The 24,315-nt window shown below is 43.1% G+C and overlaps 1 protein-coding gene across 1 annotated transcript in view; it reads left to right on the forward strand.

The window, feature by feature from the left end:
* The first annotated feature begins 606 nt into the window (after window positions 1-606).
* The window catches only part of LOC136862708 (hyaluronidase B), a 124,428-nt gene continuing 100,719 nt past the window's right edge, over window positions 607-24,315 (forward strand). Inside the window, exon 1 of the mRNA XM_067138924.2 lies at window positions 607-741. Coding sequence (XP_066995025.2) covers window positions 668-741 — 74 coding nt within the window. The 5' untranslated portion in view covers window positions 607-667. The remainder of the gene's footprint in view (window positions 742-24,315) is intronic.

Genomic DNA, 24,315 nt, shown 5'->3' on the forward strand with positions numbered 1-24,315 from the left:
CGAGGCTGAGTAGACCCCGTTCCAGCCCTCGTACAACTTTTCAAATTTCGTGGCAGAGCCGGGAATCGAAACCGAAACCGAGCCTCTGAGGGGGTGGCAGCTAATCGCACTAACCGCTGCACCACAGGGACGGACACAGTCTGTCTTGTCCAGCCAAATCAGTTCCCTTGCTAGTTGAGTATATCTTTACACCGACCACATGGTCGTCAGGCATCAATATAGTGGCACAATCTCCTCACAATCATAATAAGCTATGGGTAATGTGTGTGATTCTCCTGTGGAGGTTCTTATGAACATCATATTGTTATGCTTCAATAAGGATAAGTGGAAAGTAAATGTGCCATCCACTTCAATGAACACAGGCGAGGCAGGCGGAGAAGTAAACGGGCGCTATTTTGCACGATAGTGAGTGTAGTGAAGCTATCCATCGTAGTGACGCACAGATAGGTACTAATGGAAGCCTCCGTGCCCACTTTCACGCCCTATCTCAGCTTTTATCATTCCAAGTTGCACAAACCTAGTAGCGTTCGAACGTGTTATTTGTCACTTTTTTCGGTCCTTCGAAAAGCAAGTCTTATTGGTTGCTGGAAGGCGAAGGGGAGGGGTGGGCGCATGAGCTCACCTAGGCTATATGAGGGCGAAGCACACGGCAGTACACGCTCACTGAATGAACACCATGTACGTGATAAGACTTGCTCTGTTGTGGATTTCCACTTTCGCCTCAGCGAACTCTCAAACCAGGTACAGTAGGACACTCTTTTATCCGAATTAATTTAAAGCTGGAAAGATTTCGTAACAAATTTCCCTTGTTACAGAAGTTAGACAAGGCTGTAATATTTCACCTTTGTTTTCATAGTATACATGGATCATTTACTGAAAGGTATTAAATTTCAGAGTGGGTCCGACTCGTTGGCTGAATGGTCAGTGTACTAGCCTTCGGTTCAGAGGATCCCGGGTTCGATTCCCGGCCGGGTCGGGGATTTTAATCGCTTCTGATTAATTCTTCTGGCTCGGGGACTGGGTGTTTGTGTCCGTCCCAACACTCTCCTATTCATATTCACACAACACAATACACTACCAACCACCACAGAAACACGCAATAGTGATTACATCCCTCCATATAGGGTTGGCGTCAGGAAGGGCATCCGGCCGTAAAACAGGGCCAAACCCACATGTGCGACGTAGTTCGCACCCGCGACCCCACAGGTGTGGGAAAAGCGGTAGGAAAATAAGAAGAAGATTAAATTTCAGAGAGGGATTCAGTTGCAGGAAATGTACTAGACCGAGCTCGATAGCTGCAATCTCTTAAGTGCGGCCAGTATCCAGTAATCGGGAGATAGTGGGTTCAAGCCCCACTGTCGGCAGCCCTGAAGATGGTTTTCCGTGGTTTCCCATTTTCACACCAGGCAAATGCCGGGGCTGTACCTTAATTAAGGCCACGGCCGCTTCCTTCCACTCCCAGGCCTTTCCTATCCCATCGTCGCCATAAGACCTATCTGTGTCAGTGCAACGTAAAGCATATAGCAAAACAATATATATATAGAATTTACTAGGCAGTTTGGCCTATGCTGATGACTTTGTTTTTAATCGCGCACTGTGCTGAAAGTCGGCAATCTATTATCTTGAATCTTGGAAAGAGGTGCAGCGAGCGTGATATGAAAATTAGCATTTACAGGTATAAACTGATGTCAGTAGTACAAACTGTAAAAAAAAAAGTCAGATTGGGAAAACGTAACTGGAACAGGCGGATCATTTAGGAAGTGTATTCTCTCCGGACGGTATTTTACTAAGTGAAACTAAAACGAGGGGCAACAAAGCTAATGCTGTGAGCTCGCAATAGAGAACAACGGTATTCTCTCGGACGAACCTTACGCACGTTTGTTTCCAGACTGACTTCACTGTACGGGAGTGAAATCTAGGTGGACTCAGGATTTCTCTTACAATTGGCCTTGCGTCCCACTGACACAGATAGGTCCTATGGCGACGTTGGGACAGGAAAGGGCTAGGAGTGGGAAGGAAGCGGCCGTGGCCTTAAGGTACAGTCCAGCATTTGCCTGGTGTGAAAATGGTAAACCATCTTCAGTGGCGTTCGAAACCACTATCTCCCGAATACTGGATACTGGCCCCCCTTAAGCGACTGCAAATATCGAGCCTGGGCTCAGAATATTTTATTCGTAAGTAGCAGGTAGCGAGAATGATTGCTGGTACAAACATGTGGATATAAAGTCAGGAGGGTACTCGGAATGGGCTGATACAGGCTTCAGTTCGGAATGAACTCTATGGGTGAAGCTGTACGTTTATAACGGCTTTGTTGGTGGGGTTATGTGAGATGAATGGAGGGGGGTGGGTTACCTAGCAGAATAATGGACGGTAAGAGAAGCAGAGGGAGACGAAGGCGAAGAAGGTTAGGCTCAGCTTTTAATGATTTTATAAGGAGTGTGCAAATAAACGGTGCCACAGAGCTAGCTACAAGCAAAAGATTGATGAGGCGCTTAGTTAATTCACAGTAGCTTGCAGACTAGAAGATGAAAGGCACAAAATTCTATAACAAAATGTATGTTATTTTTATTTATTTTTTATTGTAGGAGTGAGGTATAAAATTAAGTGTCTCAAGGATAAAATAAAATGTATCAGCCAAGTTCCAGAGATAAAATATTTTAAGAGAATGTGTGTCTTCCCTTTAGAGTTCCTTGTATTATGATGCTGCATTCTATTCTTAAACATATTTCCTACGTTTCTCTTAATGTACTGGTAGGCATTACCAAGGCCTAAAATCATACAGTATTTTAGAATATCAACTATTCACAAATTACTGGTGTCTATTGATATAAATCAGCCGAAATGGCAGTCACAGAAGATTGAAGGGCTGGTAATATCAGAATGATGCTGTAGAATTTTTACACTGAACAATAACTTAGTTCAACTCTGACATTACCCGAAGTCCTATCGAAATCAAGTGTCAATCTCCATACGAATGCGTGCTAAATCACGTCACCATTACAAGATTCGGAAGCAAAATAAATGATCGACGGCAACTCTCTGGGAGAAACCTGTACATGATTCTCTGGTCTCGTGTGAAATAAGGTGCTGGATGTCAATCTCCTTCCAAGTCCTTGGGCATCCTTCCTAGTCCTAAAGCACTAGGCTATAATCAAAGTAAAGTATTTTACAACGTGAATAACAACAACCAATAATATAAGACAACATTCAAAGGCGGTAGCACGTAGTCTACAGAACATTAAGCGTCAAGGTGTCTGGCGCCCAGACAGATGGCATGTAGGTATTGGAGTGTGACGTCCTCTGCCATTTTTCTTGGCTTTCTTCATTGGGTCCACTGCCTCTCATATCAGACAGCATTTCAGGTGGCCTCATGAGGCTGAGTGTACCACGCTCAAGCTCTTAGTCCAAGATAAAAATCAATGGATGAGCTGGGAAAAGAAGCCACATCCTCCAGGTAAAAAGGTAGCCACGCCACAGCTACTACAGGGATGGCTTACTCATTCACTGAAGCAAAACATCGAGGGATGACACTTTCCCTTATTTTTCAAACTGAATCAGAAATAATTCTTCAAATCTGGTGACGGATAGGATACAAATTGGGTCGTCTATCAGATATCAACAGACAACCTCAACATGTGGGCAAAGAGATAGGCATTTTAATGCCTGAGTAACGCAGATCGTTAGGCACTCGCCGCCTATGCTCAAGGTTTCTGAAGAGCGCTTAAATGAGACGATTTTATTATTTATTAATTTTGCTGTTGATTTTACGTCATATCGACTCAGACAGTTCTAATGAAATATGACTGAGAAGGAAGCGAGCGTGGAATTAATCAAGGCACAGCCCCAACGTTGACGTGGTGTTAAAATGCAAAACCATAGAAAAACATCTTCACGGCTACCGACAGAGGATTTCGAACCCACCATCTCCCGAATACAAGCTAACATTAAATGAGAAAGGCTTGTGGCAGCAAATTCAGAGACATATTTGAAAGAAAAACCTCTGAAATTCTCAAGACGTACATCATTTGACGGAGCATCAATCATGAAGCAAGGCCCTCTCAGGGGGGCGAGATAACCATGTGGCATAGTCGCTGGGTTTACACCACGGCTTCCGAGGTTCGAATTCCGTCCATTGCATGTGGATTTTTTGAAACGTTCAGTCATATCTTTGTGATTCCCTATCAAAACAGAACTACAACCCCATTGCGCTACAGATCTGATGAACTTTGACCGACAATGTGAACGCTTCTCAACCCGACGGCCTGCAGATTACGAGGTTGACGCGTGGTCAGTGCGCTATTCTTAGCTTTCTAGACTGAGGCTCTTATCTTACGGCCAGATAGCTCATTAATTTTTCTCACGCAAGCTGTCTGGAACCCGAAACAGCTCCCAAATTCAAGCAAAAATCACTGACCTGGCTGGAAATCGAAGCAGGGGCTTCTGGGTGGAGAGTTAGGCTCGCTAACTCTAGAGCACGGGTTCGACATATAACTACGAGCTTACCTCCACACAATTTATTAAGGACTTTAGAGGAGTGAAAGGTAAGAGCTTTCACCACCTGCAACCTCTAGCCCTGAATGGGATAGTCTGGCCACCCATACTCGCTGGAATTAATCTGATGCTCATTTCAATAGATGCTTTGTTTTTCAATTTCTGGACAACCCGATGGGGATAGGACTGCACGTGTTTTTTATAAACCATGCATTGTCACTCAAAAAAGTTATAGGCGCATGGGATTGTATATTCCTAGCATTTAGTATTTTATCAGACTTAATTATTATCAACCGGGCGAGTTAGCCGTGCGGTTAGGGGCGCGCAGCTGTGAGCTTGCATCCGGTAGATAGTGGATTTGAAACACACTGTCGGCAGACCTAAGGATGTTCCGTGGTTTCCCACTTTCACACCAGGCAAATGTTGGGACTGTACCGTAATTAATGCCACGGCCGCTTCCTTCCCACTTCTGGACCCCTTCTATCCCATCGTCGCCATAAGACCTATCTGTGTCCGTTCGACGTAAAAGCAAATTGTTTCTCAATTATTATCAAATTATAATTCACGTCACATTTAGACACAAACCCCGTGGACACCCACAACAAACATTTTATTTATAAGTTCAATTGTTTACTTAAAGCGAGCGAGTGGCTGCGCGGTTTGAGTCACACAGCTATAAGCTTGCCTTCGGGAGATAGTGGACTCGAACCCTACAGTCGGCAGCCCTGATGATGGTGATCCGTGGTTTCCCATTTTTACACCAGGCAAATGCCGGGGCTGTACCTTAATTAAGTCTACGGTCAGTTCCTTTCCTACATCTACCCATTGCCTATTCCATCGTCGCCATAAGGCATATCTGTGTCATTGTGACGTAAACCAAATTGTAAGGAACTTATATAACTCCATGCCCTCATTCTTTCTTTTTTATTTCTTCTTCTTCTTCTTCTTCTTTGTCTGCTTACCTTCCAGGGTCGAGGGATCCCACATCTACCGCCTCAACGGCAGTGTCCTGGAGCTTCAGACTCTGGGTCGGGCTACAACTGGGGAGGATGACCAGTACCTCGTCCAGGCGGCCTCACCTGCTATGCTGAACAGGGCCTGAAGTTAGGTACCATCCCGGCATTTGCCTGGAGGAGAAGTGGGGAAACCACGAAAAACCACTTCGAGGATGGCTGAGGTGGGAATCGAACCCACCTCTACTCAGTTGATCTCGCGAGGCTGAGTGGACCCCGTTCCAGCCCTCTTACCACATTTCAAATTTCGTGGCAGAGCCGGGAATCGAACCCAGGCCTCCGGGGGTGGCATATAATCACACTATCCACTACACCAAAGAGGCAGGCTCTTTTTTGTTTTATTTTATTTATTTTGACAAATTATACCTTCCGTTAGACAGACTCCTAAACTTCTGAAACATTAAGTATCTATTTCTTTGTTAGCCTTTGAGCCCGTTTTAGTACATATGGAGTGGCAAAGCAACTACTTCTTCTTCTACCACTTTTCCACGCTTGTGGGGTCGTACATGTGCATTTGGCCCTGTTTTAAGGCCGGATGGTCTCTCTGACGCCAACCCGATATGAAGAGAATTATTCACTGTTTCGTGTTTCTGTGGTGGTTGGTAGTATGGTGGGTTGTCTGAATATGAAGAGGAGAGTGTTGCGACAAACACGAACACCAAGTCCCCGAGCCAGAAGTATTAATCACACGCAATTAAAATCCTCCACCAGGCCAGGAATCAAACCCGAGACCCTCCGGACCAAAGGCTTGTACGCAAACCATGGAGCCGGAGAGTGTAATGTTGCTGTTGATGTTGTTGATTAGTTTTCACATTGAAGGCCACCGTCGTTAGTTTTCTTCCAGCTCGGCAATATTACGTTATTCGAGGATGAAGGTGTCTTTCATTTCTACCTTATCTCATGACTTCCTTTTCTCCTATTATTTTTCTTCGTGTTTTTCTTCTCACTTATATTAATTATCTTCCTGAACAGTTTGTGCTGATGATCACGCGGTTTGAACATTATAAATGCAATCACGACGATATTATTTTAGTCATTTAAGTCGTTACCTTGACGATTGAACAATATTAGCGATCTTCGGCGTTGATGGACTTTGCACTAAAACTTTATTTTATTTTATCATTTTACTCTCCAGGGTTGGTCTTCCCCGGACTCAGTAAGGCTCCTGTTCAGCACAGCAGGTCGGGCCACCTTGCCGACTGGTGCTGGTTCTCCTCCCCAGTTCTATCCCTCGACGCAAAAGTCTCACGCTCCAGAACACTACCATTGAGGTGGTAGAGGAAAAAAACAACCCTGGAGGGTAAACGGATTAAGAAAGAAAGAAAGAAAGATAGGAAAGTGCACAAAACATCAGACATTGGATTTTACATAACTTTTGCAAGCAATTACTTTATTAATGAAGTTTTTATCATAACCGCTCTTCAGAGCTATTTTATAAATTGTATTAATTTCTTTCTTGTAGTTTTCTTTGGAAAGAGGGCTGTTTTAAAGTTCTACGCACCAAACTATAGAATGAAGCCTTCTTGTTTGAATATGGATGGAAGGAGTCCTGTTTAATTAGGTTGATTTTTTGAGTGGGCTTTCTAAAACTTTCGTAAGATAGGCAGTTATTATTCTTTGTATTACTGAGATCTAAGTAATTTAATGAATGGTTAACTTCAGAACACACGGAGAATTTAGTACAGGGATCTAAGGAAATAAGGTAATTTAAAATACCCTCCTCATCTCTATCTTGTTGATCTATGACGGCAAAAATGTCGTCAACATATTTGAACCAGTGACAAATACCTTTATGTTTATAATGTATAGTTTTTCGATACAGCTAATATTAATATTCCTTGTATTAGTGCCCGTAATTTTTCTACGCCACTTTATACTAATCAAAGAATATATAGACTAGTGCACTCCACAGATATCCCTGAAGTTAAACACCGAGTCTCTAGAAATTGTGTTAAGCTGTTCTCCCATGATGTACAAACAAACAACAATTGAACTTTATTATTATTATTATTATTATTATTATTATTATTATTATTATTATTATTATTATTATTATTATTATTATTATTATTACTAATGATCAAACACCATATCATGAACAATTATTGGCATATTCTATCTCACTTTCGACTTTTGAATACCTCATCCGAGAGAGAATAAAGCGAAGTGTTGGGGCGAAAATTGGAAGTGTACACACGAAAGTGTAATTATTTTATAGATAAAATTATAGGTGTTACGTCCCACTAACTAAATTTCTGCTGTTTTCGGAGACACCGAGGTTCCAGAATTTTGTCCCGATGTAGTTCTTTTAAGTGCCGGTAATTCTTCCGTATAAGGCGTATAAGCGTCTTCAATCACCACTGGAACCGAGCGAGTTGGCCGTGCGGTTAGGGTCGCGTAGCTGTGAGTTTGAATTTGGGAGAGAGTTGGTTCGAATCTCACCATCGGCAGCATTGAAGATGGCTTTCTGTGCGTTGTTTTCCATTTTAACACCAAGAATATGCTGGTGTTATACCTTAATTAAGCCGGCCCCGTAGTGTAGGGGTAGCGTGCCTGCCTTTTACATGGAGGCCCCGGGTTAAACTCCCAGCCAGGTCAGGGATTTTTCCTGGATCTAAGGGCTGGTTCGATTTCTACTCAGCCTACGTGATTAGAAATGAGGAGCTATCTGACGGTGAGATGGCGGCCTTGGTCTAGAAAGCCAAGAATAACGGTCGAGAGGATTTGTCGTGCTGACCATACGACACCTTGTAATCTGCAGGCCTTCGGGCTGTGCAGCGGTCGCTTGGTAGGACAAAGCCCTTCAGGGCTGTAGTGCCATAGGGTTAGTTTTTTGGTTAGTATACCTTAATTAAGGCTACGGCCACTACCTTCCCAATCCTAGCCCTTTCTCAGCCTTGTGACCCCGAACACTTCAATAGGTTAGTGTAAAGTTAAAGCAGTAGCAAAAACGAATACCAATGGACTGAACTGAGCACGAATCTACCAACCTGGGCTCAGAAAGCGAACGCTCTACCTCCTTAGCTACTCAAAGCTGGGCATTATTATCTTCTTCTCCTTCTTCTTATTATTGATTTTACGTTCCACTAACTACATTTTTATGGTTTTCGGAAACGCCGAAGTGACGGCATTTAATCCCGCAGGTGTTCTTTTACGTGCCAGTAAATCTATCAGTACGAGGCTCACATATTTGAGCACCTTCAAATACCACTGGACTGAGCCAGGATCGAACCTGCGAAGTTGAGCTCAGAGGACCATCGCTCTACTGCCTGCACAACTCAGCCCATTATTATTATTATTATTATTATTATTATTATTATTATTATTATTATTATTATTATTTCGTTTAAGGCCATTAGAGACCATGTCAAGTAACTATAAGCCATTTCTGGAAGCGTTCTTTTGCAGCCCAGGAAAACTGCATTCTTTCTCTTGCCGCCTGTCTTCTCTCTTCTCTCCAGCCGCTGTTTGCTTTTGCTCATCTTGGAAGCCTTTAAAGTTGTTGATCACTGATCTGTATTTTGATCGGTTAAGGATGTCCTGATTCAGTCCCATGCTCTTGAGGTCCTTCCTTACTTCCTTAAACCATTTATCCGAGACTTTAGGTTTGTTGTCCAACACATTAACATTATTATTAAAATGTTTACTATGATGATGATGATGATGATGATGTTGCTTGTTGTTTAAAGGGGCCTAACATCTAGGTCATCGGCCCATTATTATTATTATTATTATTATTATTATTATTATTATTATTATTATTATTATTATTATTATTATTATTATTAGGTGGGAGATGCAAATTATGTATTAGATTGCATGGTTATGGGAAGCTATTGAACATGGTGTGATCTGCCTCTTGTGTAGAAAGAAATCATCGTGAACACTAAATTGATGACATTGTTTTCTATCTTGTCATGGAGCGCCTCTCAACATGAAAAGTACAACTCCATTCAATGCCAGTTTTCGGAGTTGGAGGGGCAATATTACACCTGATAAATATGCCTTATCTAGAGTCCAATGTACGAAGATCTGCACTTCATTTACGACCTGTTGTACTTTTCTGCGTTGTCTTGAAGTCTGTGACCTGAACAGATGATTCACTTGTCGTTGATAACCTTCTTATCGTATGATTTAATATGCTGCTGTTGTGGCAATATACGTCCTTGGCCATCAACTTGTTTATAAACGTAAACAGACCAACGACCTGTGATTTCATGGGAAATGTTGTAATGTGTGTAACTGAGTAGCCCACATGCAAAACGTAAACAGAGAAGGTGCTCGCTCATCCATGGCGAAGGCATGTTTCCGGAAGTTATGATGTAAGTTCGCTAAGTACACTTGTACGCTCAGTCAGGAAGGTGATAGCAAACGGATTAAAGGAATTTGGAATGAGGAAATTCACTGTCTCGCTACAGGTGGTTGTGTGCGTCGACTCGACTTTTTTGCAATTGACAGAAAGAAGCATAGGCGTACGCAGAAGTGGGGGGATTGGAGGGATAAATACGCTCCCCCCCATTTTGAAGTTTAGAACTTGTGATTATGTGATTAATTGTGGCAACCATATAAATAATTTTAGGTAGGTTATTGTTTTTTAGTTTGAACTACGTATTTGCCAACAATGTGTTGATGCTTCTATTAATATACTGTAAGTATAAATAAGTTTTACTTCTAAAGCCAATGGACTTCATTTCTGCACTTAATACATTGCGACAGTGATATTTCCCCAACAATACATCGAGTACTGAAACTGTTTGCACGAACTCGACAGCTGCAGTCGCTTAAGTGCGGTCAGTATCCAGTATTCGGGAGATAGTAGTTCGAAACCCACTGTCGGCAGCCCTGAAAATGGTTTTCCGTGGTTTCCCATTTTCACACCAGGCAAATGCCGGGGCTGTACCTTAATTAAGGCCACGGCCGCTTCCTTCCCACTCCTAGCCCTTCCCTGTCCCATTGTCGGTGTAAGACCTATCTGTGTCAGTGCGACGTAAAGCAACTAGCAAAAAAAAAAAAAAAAAAAAAAACTGTTTGCTGTCTTACAGTAACTACTGACACACCAGAACGCTTATACGCAGAATTTGCAGAATATGGCTGCACAGGAAAGATTGAATGCGTTAGTTCTTTTGTGTATATACAAAGAAGAACATGTATCGTAGAAAATGTAATCCATGCGCTGCCCAAAAACCCCAGGAGACGCCTACAATTGTAATCGTCAACATGAATACAAATATGTCGTAATTAAATAAGTGTGTTATTGCTGGGCTGAGTGGCTCCTACGGTTAAGGCGCTGGCCTTCTGACCCCAACTTGGCAGTTTCGATCCTGGCTCAGTCCAGTGGTATTAGGAGGTGCTCAAATACGACAGCCTCGTGTCGGTACATTTACTGACACGTTGAAGAACTCCAGCTGGACTAAATTCCGGCATCTCGGCGTCTCCGAAAACCGTACAAGTAGTTAGTGAGACGTAAAGCCAATAACAGTATTATAATTGGGTCGTTTTGAAATGTTTAATTTAGTGTTTCTAATTTCCCAATATGCTTCTTCTTCTTCTTTATCTGTTTACCCTCCAGGATCGGTTTTTTCATCGGACTCAGCGAGGGATCCCACCTCTACCGCCTCAAGGGCAGTATCATGGAGCTTCAGACTCTGGGTCGGGGATACAACTGGAGAGTATGACCAGTACCTCGCCCAGGCGGCCTCACTTGCAATGCTGAACAGGGGCCTTGGCGGGGGATGGGAAGATTGGAAGGAATAGACAAGGAAGAGGTAAGGGAGCGGCCGTGGCCTTAAGTTAGGTACCATCCAGGCATTTGCCTGGAGGAGAAGTGGGAAACCACGGAAAACCACTTCCAGGATGATTGAGGTGGGAATCGAACCCACCTCTACTCAGTTGACGTCCCGACTCTGAGAGGATCCCGTTCCAGCCCCTCGTACCACTTTTCAAATTTCGTGGCAGAGCCGCGAATCGAACCCGGGCCTCCGGGGGTGGCAGCTAATCACACTAACCACTACACCACAGAGGAGGACATATTTTCAATTTATACTATTTATTAAACATACTTTGTGAAGTGGAAACATCTGGGGAGATGAAGTTGAATACATTTCTATCCCCTCGGCAAAGGAACGAAACTTCCATATGTAATTGTCGAACGTATCTACTGTATGAAAGATTGAGTCACGTCGCTGATATGCACAACCATTTGCTTGTGTTGATATTGCTGCGACTGTTTTGAAAGATAGGTATTATACACTCATTTCGTCAGTACAGTAGTAACTATACGAGTGAATTGTCCGGTTCATGTGGAGGAAAATGTCATGCCTACAGCGTTCTCTAGTTGCCCGTACACACTATCTGATGGTGACTTTCATTCCAAATTTTCCTTTTCATAGTCCACTGTAGAACATCAAAATCGCCAAGCATCTCTAATGTCAATGATGACAGCGCCGAATATAATCATACTTATGGTGATCTATAATCTTTTGCTGTATTTCTTGCTGGAATTTTTCATTTTGGCATAATCCAAATTGTGGAGCTCGCTCGCCGGAAGAACTACGTAAACCGGATTAGGTTTATTTTTCTGTTTCCTTCATCACTGACGTCTTTTTATTCCTCACTACTGCACAGTATATGCAAACAAAATTAGAAAATTCTACTATTTATATAGATCGCAGAATGGGACATTATAGTTTCAGATCACCTATAGGGTTATGGGGTGCTGCCGGTAGGATGTACTGTGTTCAGTGGCTATATAGTATTTGTTTATGTATGGTCACTACCGTGCAAGTAGCTGTGCGGTTTGGGTCACGTAGCTATCAGCTTCCATTCGGGAGTTAATGTGTTCGAAACCCAATGTCGGCAGTCCTAAAAATTGTTTTCCGTGGTTTCCCATTTTCACACCACGCAAATGCTGGGGCTGTAGCTTAATTAAGGCCACGGCCGCTTCCTTCCCGCTCCTAGCCTTTTTCCTATCCCATCGTCGGTGCGACGTAAAACAGATTGTAAGAAAAATGTATGTTCAGTCCTCTCCCGAAGGCTGGTTGAATCCTCAAAATCTCCGTCATTAACTGTCACAGATGGCCTAGGCATCACTGAAGGGGCGTACTAGGGAATTTTTTTTTTTTTGCTATTTTGTTTTACGTCGCACCGACACATATGTCTTATGGCGACGATGGGAGAGGAAAGGCCTAGGAAGTGGAAGGAAGCGGCCGTGGCCTTAATTAAGGTACATCCCCGGCACTTGCCTGGCGTGAAAATGGGAAACCACGGAAAACCATCTTCAGGGCTGCCGACAGTGGGGCTCGAACCCACTATCTCCCGATTACTGGATACTGGCCGCATTTAAGCGACTGCAGCTATCGAGCTCGGTACTAGAGAATTTAGGAATGATGAAGTTTCCCGTTGCTTTCCTCATTGAGTCAGAAGTTGCTATTACATATCAGCTTCCCAAGTCCACTGAAATGCATGCACCAACCGACCCTATGAGCAACATTTTCACACCATTCCCAACAGGTACTGCCTGCATGAGGTATGGCATTACTAGCATCCCTCATATCTCGGTCACTTTCATATTATCAAAGCCAAGGATGAGACAGAGACAGATCAATGAAAGTAACTAAATTGCTCTAGCTCATACCAGAAGACATAGCGCACTGTATGTATGTATGTATGTATTAGTCCAGTTGCAGTGCCCCACAAGTTTCTTTAGCAGCTATCGGATGTTAGAAACAGCTTGGCTTTACAGCCTATAGCTCACTGTGGTTGTTGGAAGATACAGCAGGCTGAATTTCATTATATAAAAGCTTCTAATCGAGATTACCCAATACATCGGACTGAGTTAGTCGGTATTTTATTTGTAATTAGTGAACATGCAACTGTGGTTACGTCATTATACCAGACATGACCACTAATTATTTACTAAAATGGAGTTTGAGGCTAACACCAAAATGCAACCACATCCGTGGTAGACAAAAATATACAAACGTACCTTGACATTTGTGAACTGATTGGTGATGGAGTAATCAGAATTGGTGATAAATATTAGATGGTGATGATGACATCCGCTGTATTACAATAATATAGTGTTATATGTTCCAAGTTTGTCAACGGCTGCCGGTTTTAAAATGCCCGGAGGGCCAGAATTTTGCCTTGAAAATGTGTTCTTTCATATTCCAGTAAATCTACTGACGCATGCCTCTCGGATGTTTTCTTTATTTTTTTATTTTTACAATTTGCTTTACGTCGCACCGACACAGATAGGTCTTATGGAGACGATGGGATGGGAATGGGCTAGGAGTGGTGCGAAAATAGGAAACCACGGAACAAATATTCAGGGTTGCGGACAGCAGGGTTCAGTGAAGTTGATAGTGCGCAGAAATGAATATATCCAAAACAAAACTACAGCACTACAGCCCTGAAGGGCCTTGGCCAACCAAGCGACCGCTGCTCACCCCGAAGGCATGTAGATTACGAGGTGTCGTGTGGTCAGCATGACGAATCCTTTCGGCCGTTATTCTTGGCTTTCTAGACCGGGACCGCTATCTCACCGTCAAATAGTTCCTCAGTTCTAATCACGTAGGCTGAGTGGACCTCGAACCAGCCCTCAGATCCAGTGGCTTTACGACGCACCGACACAGACAGGTCTTATGGCGACGATGGGACAGGAAAGGGGTAGGAGTGGGAAGGAAGCGGCTGTGGCCTTAATTAAGGTACAGCCCCAGCATTTTCCTGGTGTGAAAATGGGAAAACACGGAAAACCATCTTCAGGGTTATCGACAGTGGGATTCTAACCCACTATCTCCCGGATACTAGCTCACAGCTGCGCGCCCCTAACCGTACGGCCAACTCGCCCGGTGGTAAAAATCCCTGACTTGGCCGGGATGCGAACCCAGAGCCTCCAGGTAAGAGGCAGGCACACTACCCCTACACCACGCGGCCGGCTGAATATATCCAACCACTTCATTTTTGTAAGATATTAGTGCAAAATTTTAAAAAAATCTGTTTTTGTTTTGTTTTTTGTGTTTCCTCCGGATGGTTCATGTTTGTGGGTTACTGTAGTCACGTCCTAGTTCGTGAACCATGGGCAACGGTTGAGTGGCCTAGTAAGTGGTCCTGAGAGTCGGGATACCAGTTGCTATGCAATGGGAGTGGGCATCTCGGACATATTCTGAGTCCTGGCCCTCCTTGTGCTCAGGCGGCTAGGACTATACAATTCACCGGTGGTCCATAACCCGTTAGAGGAGAGATCCTCACTTGGACTATGTGCAGGTAGGGTAGCATCCTGCTTCATGAATCTACCGAGCTCGGAACATTTTAAGCAAGCCTCGGACCTATGGGAGTAACGGAGTCCCACTCCCATTTGACATGCGAGGGACTCCTTGGAAACAACTTGGCGAACGAAATGGAATTCGATGGGGAGCTATCAATATTAATGGGGCTTATGGAAGAAAGAAAGTAGAACTGGCTGAGTCAGCAAAGAGGATGCATCTGGATGTGCTAGGAGTAAGTGATATTCGGGTAAGGGGAGATAACGAGGAAGAGATAGGAGATTATAAAGTGTACTTGACGGGTGTTAGAAAGGGAAGGGCAGAGTCTGGGGTAGGGCTCTTTATCAGGAATACCATTGCACGGAACATAGTTTCGGTTAGGCACGTAAATGAGCGAATGATGTGGGTAGATTTGTTAGTTGGAAGTATTAGGACTAGAATTGTGTCCGTGTATTCACCATGTGAGGGTGCAGATGAGGATGAAGTTGACAAGTTTTATGAAGCATTGAGTGACATCGTGGTCAGGGTCAACAGCAAGGATAGAATATTGCTAATGGGCGATTTCAATGCGAGAGTTGAGAATAGAACTGAAGGATACGAAAGGGTGATTGGTAAATGTGGGGAAGATAAGGAAGCTAATGGGAATGGGAAGCGTTTGCTGGACTTCTGTGCTAGTATGGGTTTAGCAGTTACGAATACATTCTTCAAGCATAAGGCTATTCACCGCTACACATGGGAGGCTAGGGGGGCCAGATCCATAATAGACTATATCTTAACAGACTTCGAATTCAGGAAATCTGTTAGGAATGTGCGCGTTTTCCGCGGATTTTCCGATGATACAGACCACTATCTGATCTGTAGTGAACTAAGTATCTCTAGGCCTAGGGTAGAAAAAGTGAAGTCGGTCTGCAAACGAATAAGGGTAGAAAATCTCCAGGACGAGGAAATTAGACGGAAGTACATGGATATGATTAGTGAGAAGTTTCGAACAGTAGACAGTAAGCAGGTTCAGGATATAGAAAGTGAATGGGTGGCATACAGGGATGCTGTAGTAGAAACAGAAAGGGAATGCCTAGGAACAACTGTGTGTAAAGATGGGAAAAGGCGAACATCTTGGTGGAATGACGAAGTGAGAGCAGCTTGTAAACGTAAAAAGAAGGCTTATCAGAAATGGCTCCAAACAAGGGCCGAGGCAGACAGGGAGCTGTATGTAGATGAAAGAAACAGAGCGAAACAAATAGTTCTTGAATCCAAAAAGAAGTCATGGGAAGATTTTGGTACCAACCTGGAAAGGCTAGGTCAAGCAGCAGGGAAACCTTTCTGGATAGTAATAAAGAATCTTAGGAAGGGAGGGAAAAAGGAAATGGACAGTGTTTTGAGTAATTCAGGTGAACTCATAATAGATCCCAGGGAATCACTGGAGAGGTGGAGGGAATATTTTGAACATCTTCTCAATGTAAAAGGAAATCATCCTTGTGGTGTTGTGAACAGCCAAGCTCATGGGGAGGAGGAAAATGATGTTGGTTAAATTACGCTTGAGGAAGAGGAAAGGATGGTAAATAAACTCCATTGTCATAAGGCAGCAGGAATAGATGAAATTAGACCTGAAATGGTGAAGTACAGTGGGAAGGCAGGGATGAAATGGCTTCATAGAGTAGTAAAATTAGCATGGAGTGTTGGTAAGGTACCTTCAGATTGGGCAAAAGCAGTAATTGCACCTCTCTATAAGCAAGGGAACAGGAAGGATTGCAACAACTATCGAGGTATCTCATTGATTAGTATACCAGGCAAAGTATTCACTGGCATCTTGGAAGGGAGGGTGCGATCAGTCGTTGAGAGGAAGTTGGATGAAACCCAGTGTGGTTTCAGACCACAGAGAGGCTGTCAGGATCAGATTTTCAGTATGCGCCAGGTAATTGAAAAATGCTACGAGAGTAATAGGCAGTTGTGTTTCTGTTTCGTAGATCTAGAGAAAGCATATGATAGGGTACCGAGGGAAAATATGTTCGCCATACTGGGGGACTATGGAATTAAAGGCAGATTATTAAAAGCCATCAAAAGCATTTATGTTGACAATTGGGCTTCAGTGAGAATTGATGGTAGAATGAGTTCTTGGTTCAGGGTACTTACAGGGGTTAGACAAGGCTGTGATCTTTCACCTTTGCTGTTCGTAGTCTACATGGATCATCTGCTGAAAGGTATAAAATGGCAGGGAGGGATTCAGTTAGGGGGAAATGTTATAAGCAGTCTGGCCTATGCTGACGACTTGGTCTTAATGGCAGATTGTGCCGAAAGCCTGCAGTCTAATATCTTGGAACTTGAAAATAGTTGCAATGAGAATGGTATGAAAATTAGCCTCTCGAAGACTAATTTGATGTCAGTATGTAAGAAATTCAACAGAATTGAATGTCAGATAGGTGATACAAAGCTAGAACAGGTCGATAATTTCAAGTATTTAGGTCGTGTGTTCTCCCAGGATGGTAATATAGTAAGTGAGATTGAATCAAGGTGTCGTAAAGCTAATGCGGTGAGCTCCCAGCTGCGATCAACAGTATTCTCTAAGAAGGAAGTGAGCTTCCAGACGAAACTATCTTTACATCGGTCTGTTTTCAGACCAACTTTGCTTTACGGGAGCAAAAGCCGGGTGGACTCAGGATATCTTATTCGTAAGTTAGAAGTAACAGACATGAAAGTAGCAAGAATGATTGCTGGTACAAACAGGTGGGAACAATGGCAGGAGGGTACTCGGAATGAGGAGATAAAGGCTAATTTAGGAATGAACTCGATGGATGAAGCTGTACGCATAAACCGGCTTCGGTGGTGAGGTCATGTGAGGCGAATGGAGGAGGATAGGTTACCTAGGAGAATAATGGACTCTGCTATGGAGGGTAAGAGAAGTAGAGGTAGACCAAGACGACGATGGTTAGACTAGGTTTCTAACGATTTAAAGATAAGAGGTATAGAACTAAATGAGGCCACAACACTAGTTGCAAATCGAGGATTTTGGTGACGTTTAGTAAATTCACAGAGGCATGCAGTCTGAACGCTGAAAGGCATAACAGTCTATAATGATAATGTATATATGTATGTATCCTCCGGTTTCACATGGAATGTCCCATGTGGAGTCATTATTTTCCATGGATTCTAACCGCTGAAGATGGTTTTCCGTTGTCTTCCATTTTCACGCCAGGCAAATTCAGGAGCTGTAACTCAATTAAGCCTTCGGCCATCTTTCCAATCTTAGCCTTTTCCCGTAGCATCGTAATCAAAAACCTGAGTCATTGCGAAGTTAAAATTTTTACAAAAATGTAGGGTTTAGCACTCGAGAATACCAACAGATTGCGCGGGATTTTAATCTCGCAGCCTTGAACATAAGAGGCACGCGCCTAGATAACCCTTATTTGAATCCCACCGTCCGCAGCCCTGAAGATCTTTTTCCGTGGTTTTCCATTTTCACACCAGGCAAATTCTGGGGCTGTACCTTAATTAAGGCCACGGCCGCTTCCTTCCCACTCCTAGCCCTTTCTCAGCCTTGCGTCGCCGAAAACCTTCAATGTGTTCGTTAAACCACTAACACACTGGGCGAGTTGGCCGTGGGGTTAGAGGCGCGCGGTTGTGAGCTTGCATCTGGGAGATAGTGGGTTCGAATCCCACTGTCGACAGCCCTGAAGATGGTTTTCCGTGGTTTCCCATGTTCACACCAGGCAAATGCTGGGGCTGTACCTTAATTAAGGCCACGGGCGCTTCCTTCCAACTCCTACGCCTTTCCTATCCCATCGACGCCATAAGACCTGTCTGTGTCGGTGCGACGTAAAGCCACTAGAAAAAACACTAACAATAAAAAAGATAGTAGGACTACTTAAATACGAGATACCCGTGGTTTCTTCTTTTTACGTGCTAATTAACGTCACACCAGCACAGGTAAGTTTTGGTAAAGACCTGCACCATCTCGGGACGAGGGCACTAATTTACTTTTTATCTCTCGAATAAAACCTTGCAGCTACATGACTTTGACAGTGTAGGCAATTCTTCCTGGAGACGATAATAATAATAATAATAATAATAATAATAATAATAATAATAATCTCATAGTCTGTTTTTCTTTTTTTTTTTACAAGTTGCTTTAAGTCGCACCGACACAGACAGATCTCACGGCAACAATGGGATGGGAAAGGGCTAGGAGTCGGAACGACACGGTCGTTACCTTAAATTAAGGTACAGCCCCAGCATTTGCTTAGTGCTATAAAGGGAAAACCGCTGAAAACCATCTTCAGGGCTGCCGACAGTAGGGTTCGAGCCCACTCTCTCACGAATGCAAGCTCACTGCGGCGCCCCCCTAACCGCATGGCCAGCTCCCTCGGTACCTCATAGGTATCATATCCTATTAACTGTTTAAGAGTCTTCAAAGATAAAACATCGAAGTGGAGGAAATTTTTTCTTGCGGATGTTTTTTGCATTTAATCTAGGAACGCGAGGCTGGCATATCTGAGTACAATATCTTGAAATACTACCTGTCTCTGCCGGGATCGAACCCGGCCAGTGCTCTACCACCTTAGCCCCTCGTCGTGGCGTGGTCTACTGAACTGTTCAATGAGATTTAACTTTAAGTGACACATCATTTCTCCGCAAAGTCACAACCTTCTATTTCTCCCTCACAGTCTCTCAGTTCATCTACCCCTACGACTTTCTTATTTCCTACGATGCCACGAAATCCTTTTCTTGCCAAAGCTTTACAAAGAACACTCCTGTTTGTGCAGGTAGCGAGTCTGTTCCTTAACAAAATTACAACGCTTTTCTTATATTATAAATACGTCAACAGTGACTCCGGTGAATTCTGAATAATAGAAGTGAAGGTTAACACAATTTAACATTCGAGTAGAGTATGTTTACAAATTCTGGTTAGCTCCCCATTCAGTATGTGGCCTTTGATTTCCGCGCAGAAGAAGAACATCTCGGATCTGTTTCCGGCGACGTTTGTTGAGATATGCAGCTTTTGTCTCGACCTAAAGATGGCAGTAATAGGCTGCATTCACTATCCTTCGTTCATGCAAGAAATCCACAAGCAAAATGTCCTAGAGTCCAAAAAACCAGTTGCAAGCACCTTTCCAGCAGAAAGGCGTTTTTGGCCATGACAGGACCAGCTGCACCTTGTTCCCGCCACTCCATGCTTGCTTGTTTTGACTCCGGGGTTTAATGATGAACACATGCTTCATCAGAAGTCTCAATGCGACGCAGAAAATCATATCCTTCCTCCTCGTAGCGATTCAAATGCCTCTGACAAACATCCTGGTGGAAATTTTTTGTTCCTGGGTGGGGAGACGAGGCACCTACAAGGCAGACAATTTCCGAAGGTCGAGTTCATCATTGATGATGGCTTGAACACTTCGAAACTTATTCCTACGAGTGAAGCAATTTCAGAAATGTTTATGCGCCGATCTTCTTCAATAAGGCCACGTACAGCACGAATGTTGTCTCCAGTGATGTTTGTCCGTGGTCGTCTTTGGCGGGGCTAGTTTTACACTTTTTCCCGTCTTGCAAGAAGTTGTTTGTGCCATTCATACACCTGGGTCTTTAAAAGGGTTGCGTCCTCAAATTGTGCATGGAGCCTTCTCAACATTACCGAATCTTTGGTGACTTATTTCGCCAGAAACTTGATGATGATGCGCTGCGCAACGGACGTGTGTACCTCTTGCTCGCTCATGGTGTACTGAAGAACTGAAGCGAGCGGTCGCTCTGTGGTGAGTGACGCATCAAGATCCCTACCCCGGACATCCTCACCGACATCCTCTCAAAATCCCACTAATTTTAAATTCCTGTTGATATTTGGTGCACCTAGCATTTAGTTATTGCTAAGAGAAAAATATCGCGTAATGCCAAATAATTTCTTATGAATTTTCTAAAATATTTATATTACCGATATATTTTTGTTATTAAACCAGTATTTTTCTACACAAGTACTTACCTTCCCACCTCTTGTTCCACAGGAATATTAAATGTATCTATTATTTATACGTATTCGCAATTATTTTGAAGGGGAAATCATTTATACAGAAAGGATGTTGATTATCACAGTTTATCCTTAATTCCATTTCTGAAAACACATTTAAATGTAGGTAAGGTACGGGTTATTCTGCCCGAAGGCAGGTCCGAACCTCCGCAGAGGTGTTCCTGAGCCGGAGTTTATGTGCGGTAGGGTGGCCGCTCCTTCATTCCCTTACCCCCCACCAACAGCGCGTGGCAACCCATCCAACTCCTGACCACGCCCAATGTTGCTTAACTTCGGAGATCTCACGGGATCCGGTGTTTCAACACGGCTACGGCCGTTGGCATTTAAATGTGAACGAACATATTACTTTTAATTTTACATATAAGTCAATATGAATACTGAAAGCAAGATCTTTGATATGAAGGTTATAGCTGGCCATTTTTCTTGCTAGTTGCTTTACGTCGCATCGACACAGATAGGTCTTATGGCGACGATGGGACAGGGAAGGGCTAAGAGTGGGAAGGAAGCGGCCGTGACCTTAATTAAGGCACAGCCCCAGCATTTACCTGTTGTGAAAATGGAAAACCACGGAAAACCATCTTCAGGGCTGCCGACAGTGGGGTTCGAACCTACTATCTCCCGAATACTGGATACTGGCCACACTTAAGCGACTGCAGCTATCGAGCTCGGTAGCTGTCTGCTTGTACTGTATATATTATACCCTACAGGGCGTAAACAATAATGGATTATCGAACTTACCTGCTTACCTGTCGATGAATAACTGCACCAGTCCAGCTGCAACCGGCAGACGGTCGATTTAGGGTTCTTGTGACGAGAGTATATGGGGTCAGGAAAACTACTCTATTACTCTAAATTATGAAATGAGGAACTCAGTTGCATTTTGAATATATAATTTTACAAAGCATAAGTTTCTGTGTTCATAACCAGTTTTTCTTTACAATAGATTGCACTCGTAGTGCAAAAGATAAATGCCGTAAACGCTTACATCTATAATTTCCAAAGACAACATAAAATAGCTTGATGATTCTGTGCGGAGTAAATCAGTGAACCAAAAGAAAAACGTGGCCCCTACATGGAACAGCACCAATAGACCTACAAAATAAAAGAACATGATGCTAGAATTAGAGATGTTTCGCAGAAATAAGGCTATTATTAAAGATTCTCTCATATTCTGGGGAAATATATACATCTAAATAGCAGCACTGCATGTTACAAACGCCGACTAATATAAACCCAACGCCGAAGCTACACGTTACCCGACCACATATAAAATGCATAGGGATGTGCACTCATATCCACAGAGTATAGGCCTACTTTATACACACTAGATAAACTAATAAACCTAATTCCTTGGTACCAAGATATCATATGTAAAATACACATCAATATAGACAAGTAAGTGGAAAAATGAAAGGGGAAAACAAAAGGAAAGAATCGCTGTCACAAATAATTCTCTGCCTGAAAAAGAAAGAATCCCTTACAACCTTGGCTTTTAAAAATGGCTGCGGCTCCCCGAAGTGCAGGGTTGGACATTGACCTGCTCGTCTCTCCAGTAAAGCCTCCCACATCCCACGCAAAATAAATCATATATAAGGAAGCCAGCGACCCAGTTCCTCTGCTTTCTGGACTGAACATCATAAAAGGGCTCTCAGTTGCGTCTACACATGACAAACCAATAAGCCTTAAAACAAATGAGGAAGCAATTCTCATTCTATATATCTGGCTCAACTAACTGACCACCAGGGCCTAATTTACTTCATATAAAGCACTATACCATACTATTTCTCATAAAATCACCACCGTCTATCCTTATGACGTGTTCTTGGTAACTTTTAGGTCCAAGGTACAAGCCCCTGTTTGGCAGAGTAAAACGGAGTCACAGATTTTAATGACACAGCCTACGATGTGGTTTAATTTCACCCGGAGTCGATCAAATAAATGCATGCATATAAATCATATTCAGGCAGCATGCAAACACTACGTTACGCAGATCTATCTATCCCAATAGAGAGAATGATAAACTGATCCAAATAATACTTACAAGAAATTATTATCCGCCGAAAGACACTAAGGAATATACTGATCTAATACACACGAAACAAACTTACGTAACACTAAGCACACCTCTTCCCACCATGTAACATAACTTACGTCGCTATCTGCTACATAAAAATATTTATGCTTTACAATTTTATTACTTTTAAAATCATCTTAATAAATATCCTGATGGACTATAATCAAGTCATATACTAATATTTACAAATTTCATTACTATATTTCTGCGTAACGACCCCCTAACCCTAACACATGCTTACAAGTGTGGTTCACTTATCTATCATTTTGGTGACCTCCTCATCCCACTGTCCGGGTTAGGCTGTGCCTGCTCAGCCCATCATGGCAGCGATGTGGTCCTGGGTCGATCCTCTGGGTCCAGTCTCCATGGGTGGCTCGTTCATGATGCAGTCTTCTTGAAGGATGGCTCGTTCATGAGGTCGTCTTCTTGCGGTTGTGGTCGGAAAGTCTCGTATCACACGTCTCTCGAAACACAGCACAGGTCTTCACTAGAATGAAATGCCTAATTTATTAACAGCATGTCACTCCTAGTACTTTTATTTAATTTTTGAGACAGAAATCAGTACTGGCGATCTGCGACGTTAAAAATCATTCTTCCCCTTTATCTGCTTAACCGCGCACGAATAAATATAGGCAATATATCTACTATCTGAAATCAGCAACCTGATCGGTCGAACGTATTGTCATTATCTCATGCTCGACTGATTCAGACTCATAAGTCTACCGGGAATAACACAAATGGCTTTAGTTTATACTTGCACTTCTTCCGCACTTCGCAATATACTGTATCTGCGGGTTTACCCGTACCACTTCATGATGAAGTCTACTACGGCATTGTCTACAGTCGGTTAATTAGGCACTCGCGACCTCACTGTAAAGCGTCTAAATGCCATCATACGATTGAATAATTACTGGAAAGTATATAGATCACCGATCCACTGAATAAACGTTAGCACATCTGCACTAAAGTAATCACAGTCTTTGTCCTAAATAAAGGTTTCTGGCGCAAATAGAGACAAACACGCGACACGCACTAGCAGCAATCTCGCCATCGAATGAACAACCTCCCTACATATCTCTCATCTCTTATAGGGTGCAAAAAGCGAAGCGAGGGGGGTGGAGTCCCTGGAAACACTCTTGAGTTTGGTATGCAGCCACTAAACAGTTTTCCACGGTGGTCGGATTATTACGCAGTTATTAATCTCATTCCTGGTTAACAACATTAAACGTATCATTGGCTTCATAAAATTCTGGAGATAATTTTCATCTTTTTATCATTCTGGAAATCCTTCAGATAGAGGAGATATCACTCGATTCCCGTGATGAGGTGAACCTGACTACTCCCCCTTAAAATATTGTTAGGGTGGTATGGTACTTCCCAAAACAAAATTATTATCTTTCTTTCCTTCTCCCACATATCTTCAGTTTCACTTGTGCATAACCACACCCTGCCAAGGGAATCACCTCC

Source organism: Anabrus simplex, chromosome 2 (genome assembly GCF_040414725.1).
Source record: "Anabrus simplex isolate iqAnaSimp1 chromosome 2, ASM4041472v1, whole genome shotgun sequence".
In the NCBI taxonomy this organism is placed as follows: domain Eukaryota; kingdom Metazoa; phylum Arthropoda; class Insecta; order Orthoptera; family Tettigoniidae; genus Anabrus; species Anabrus simplex.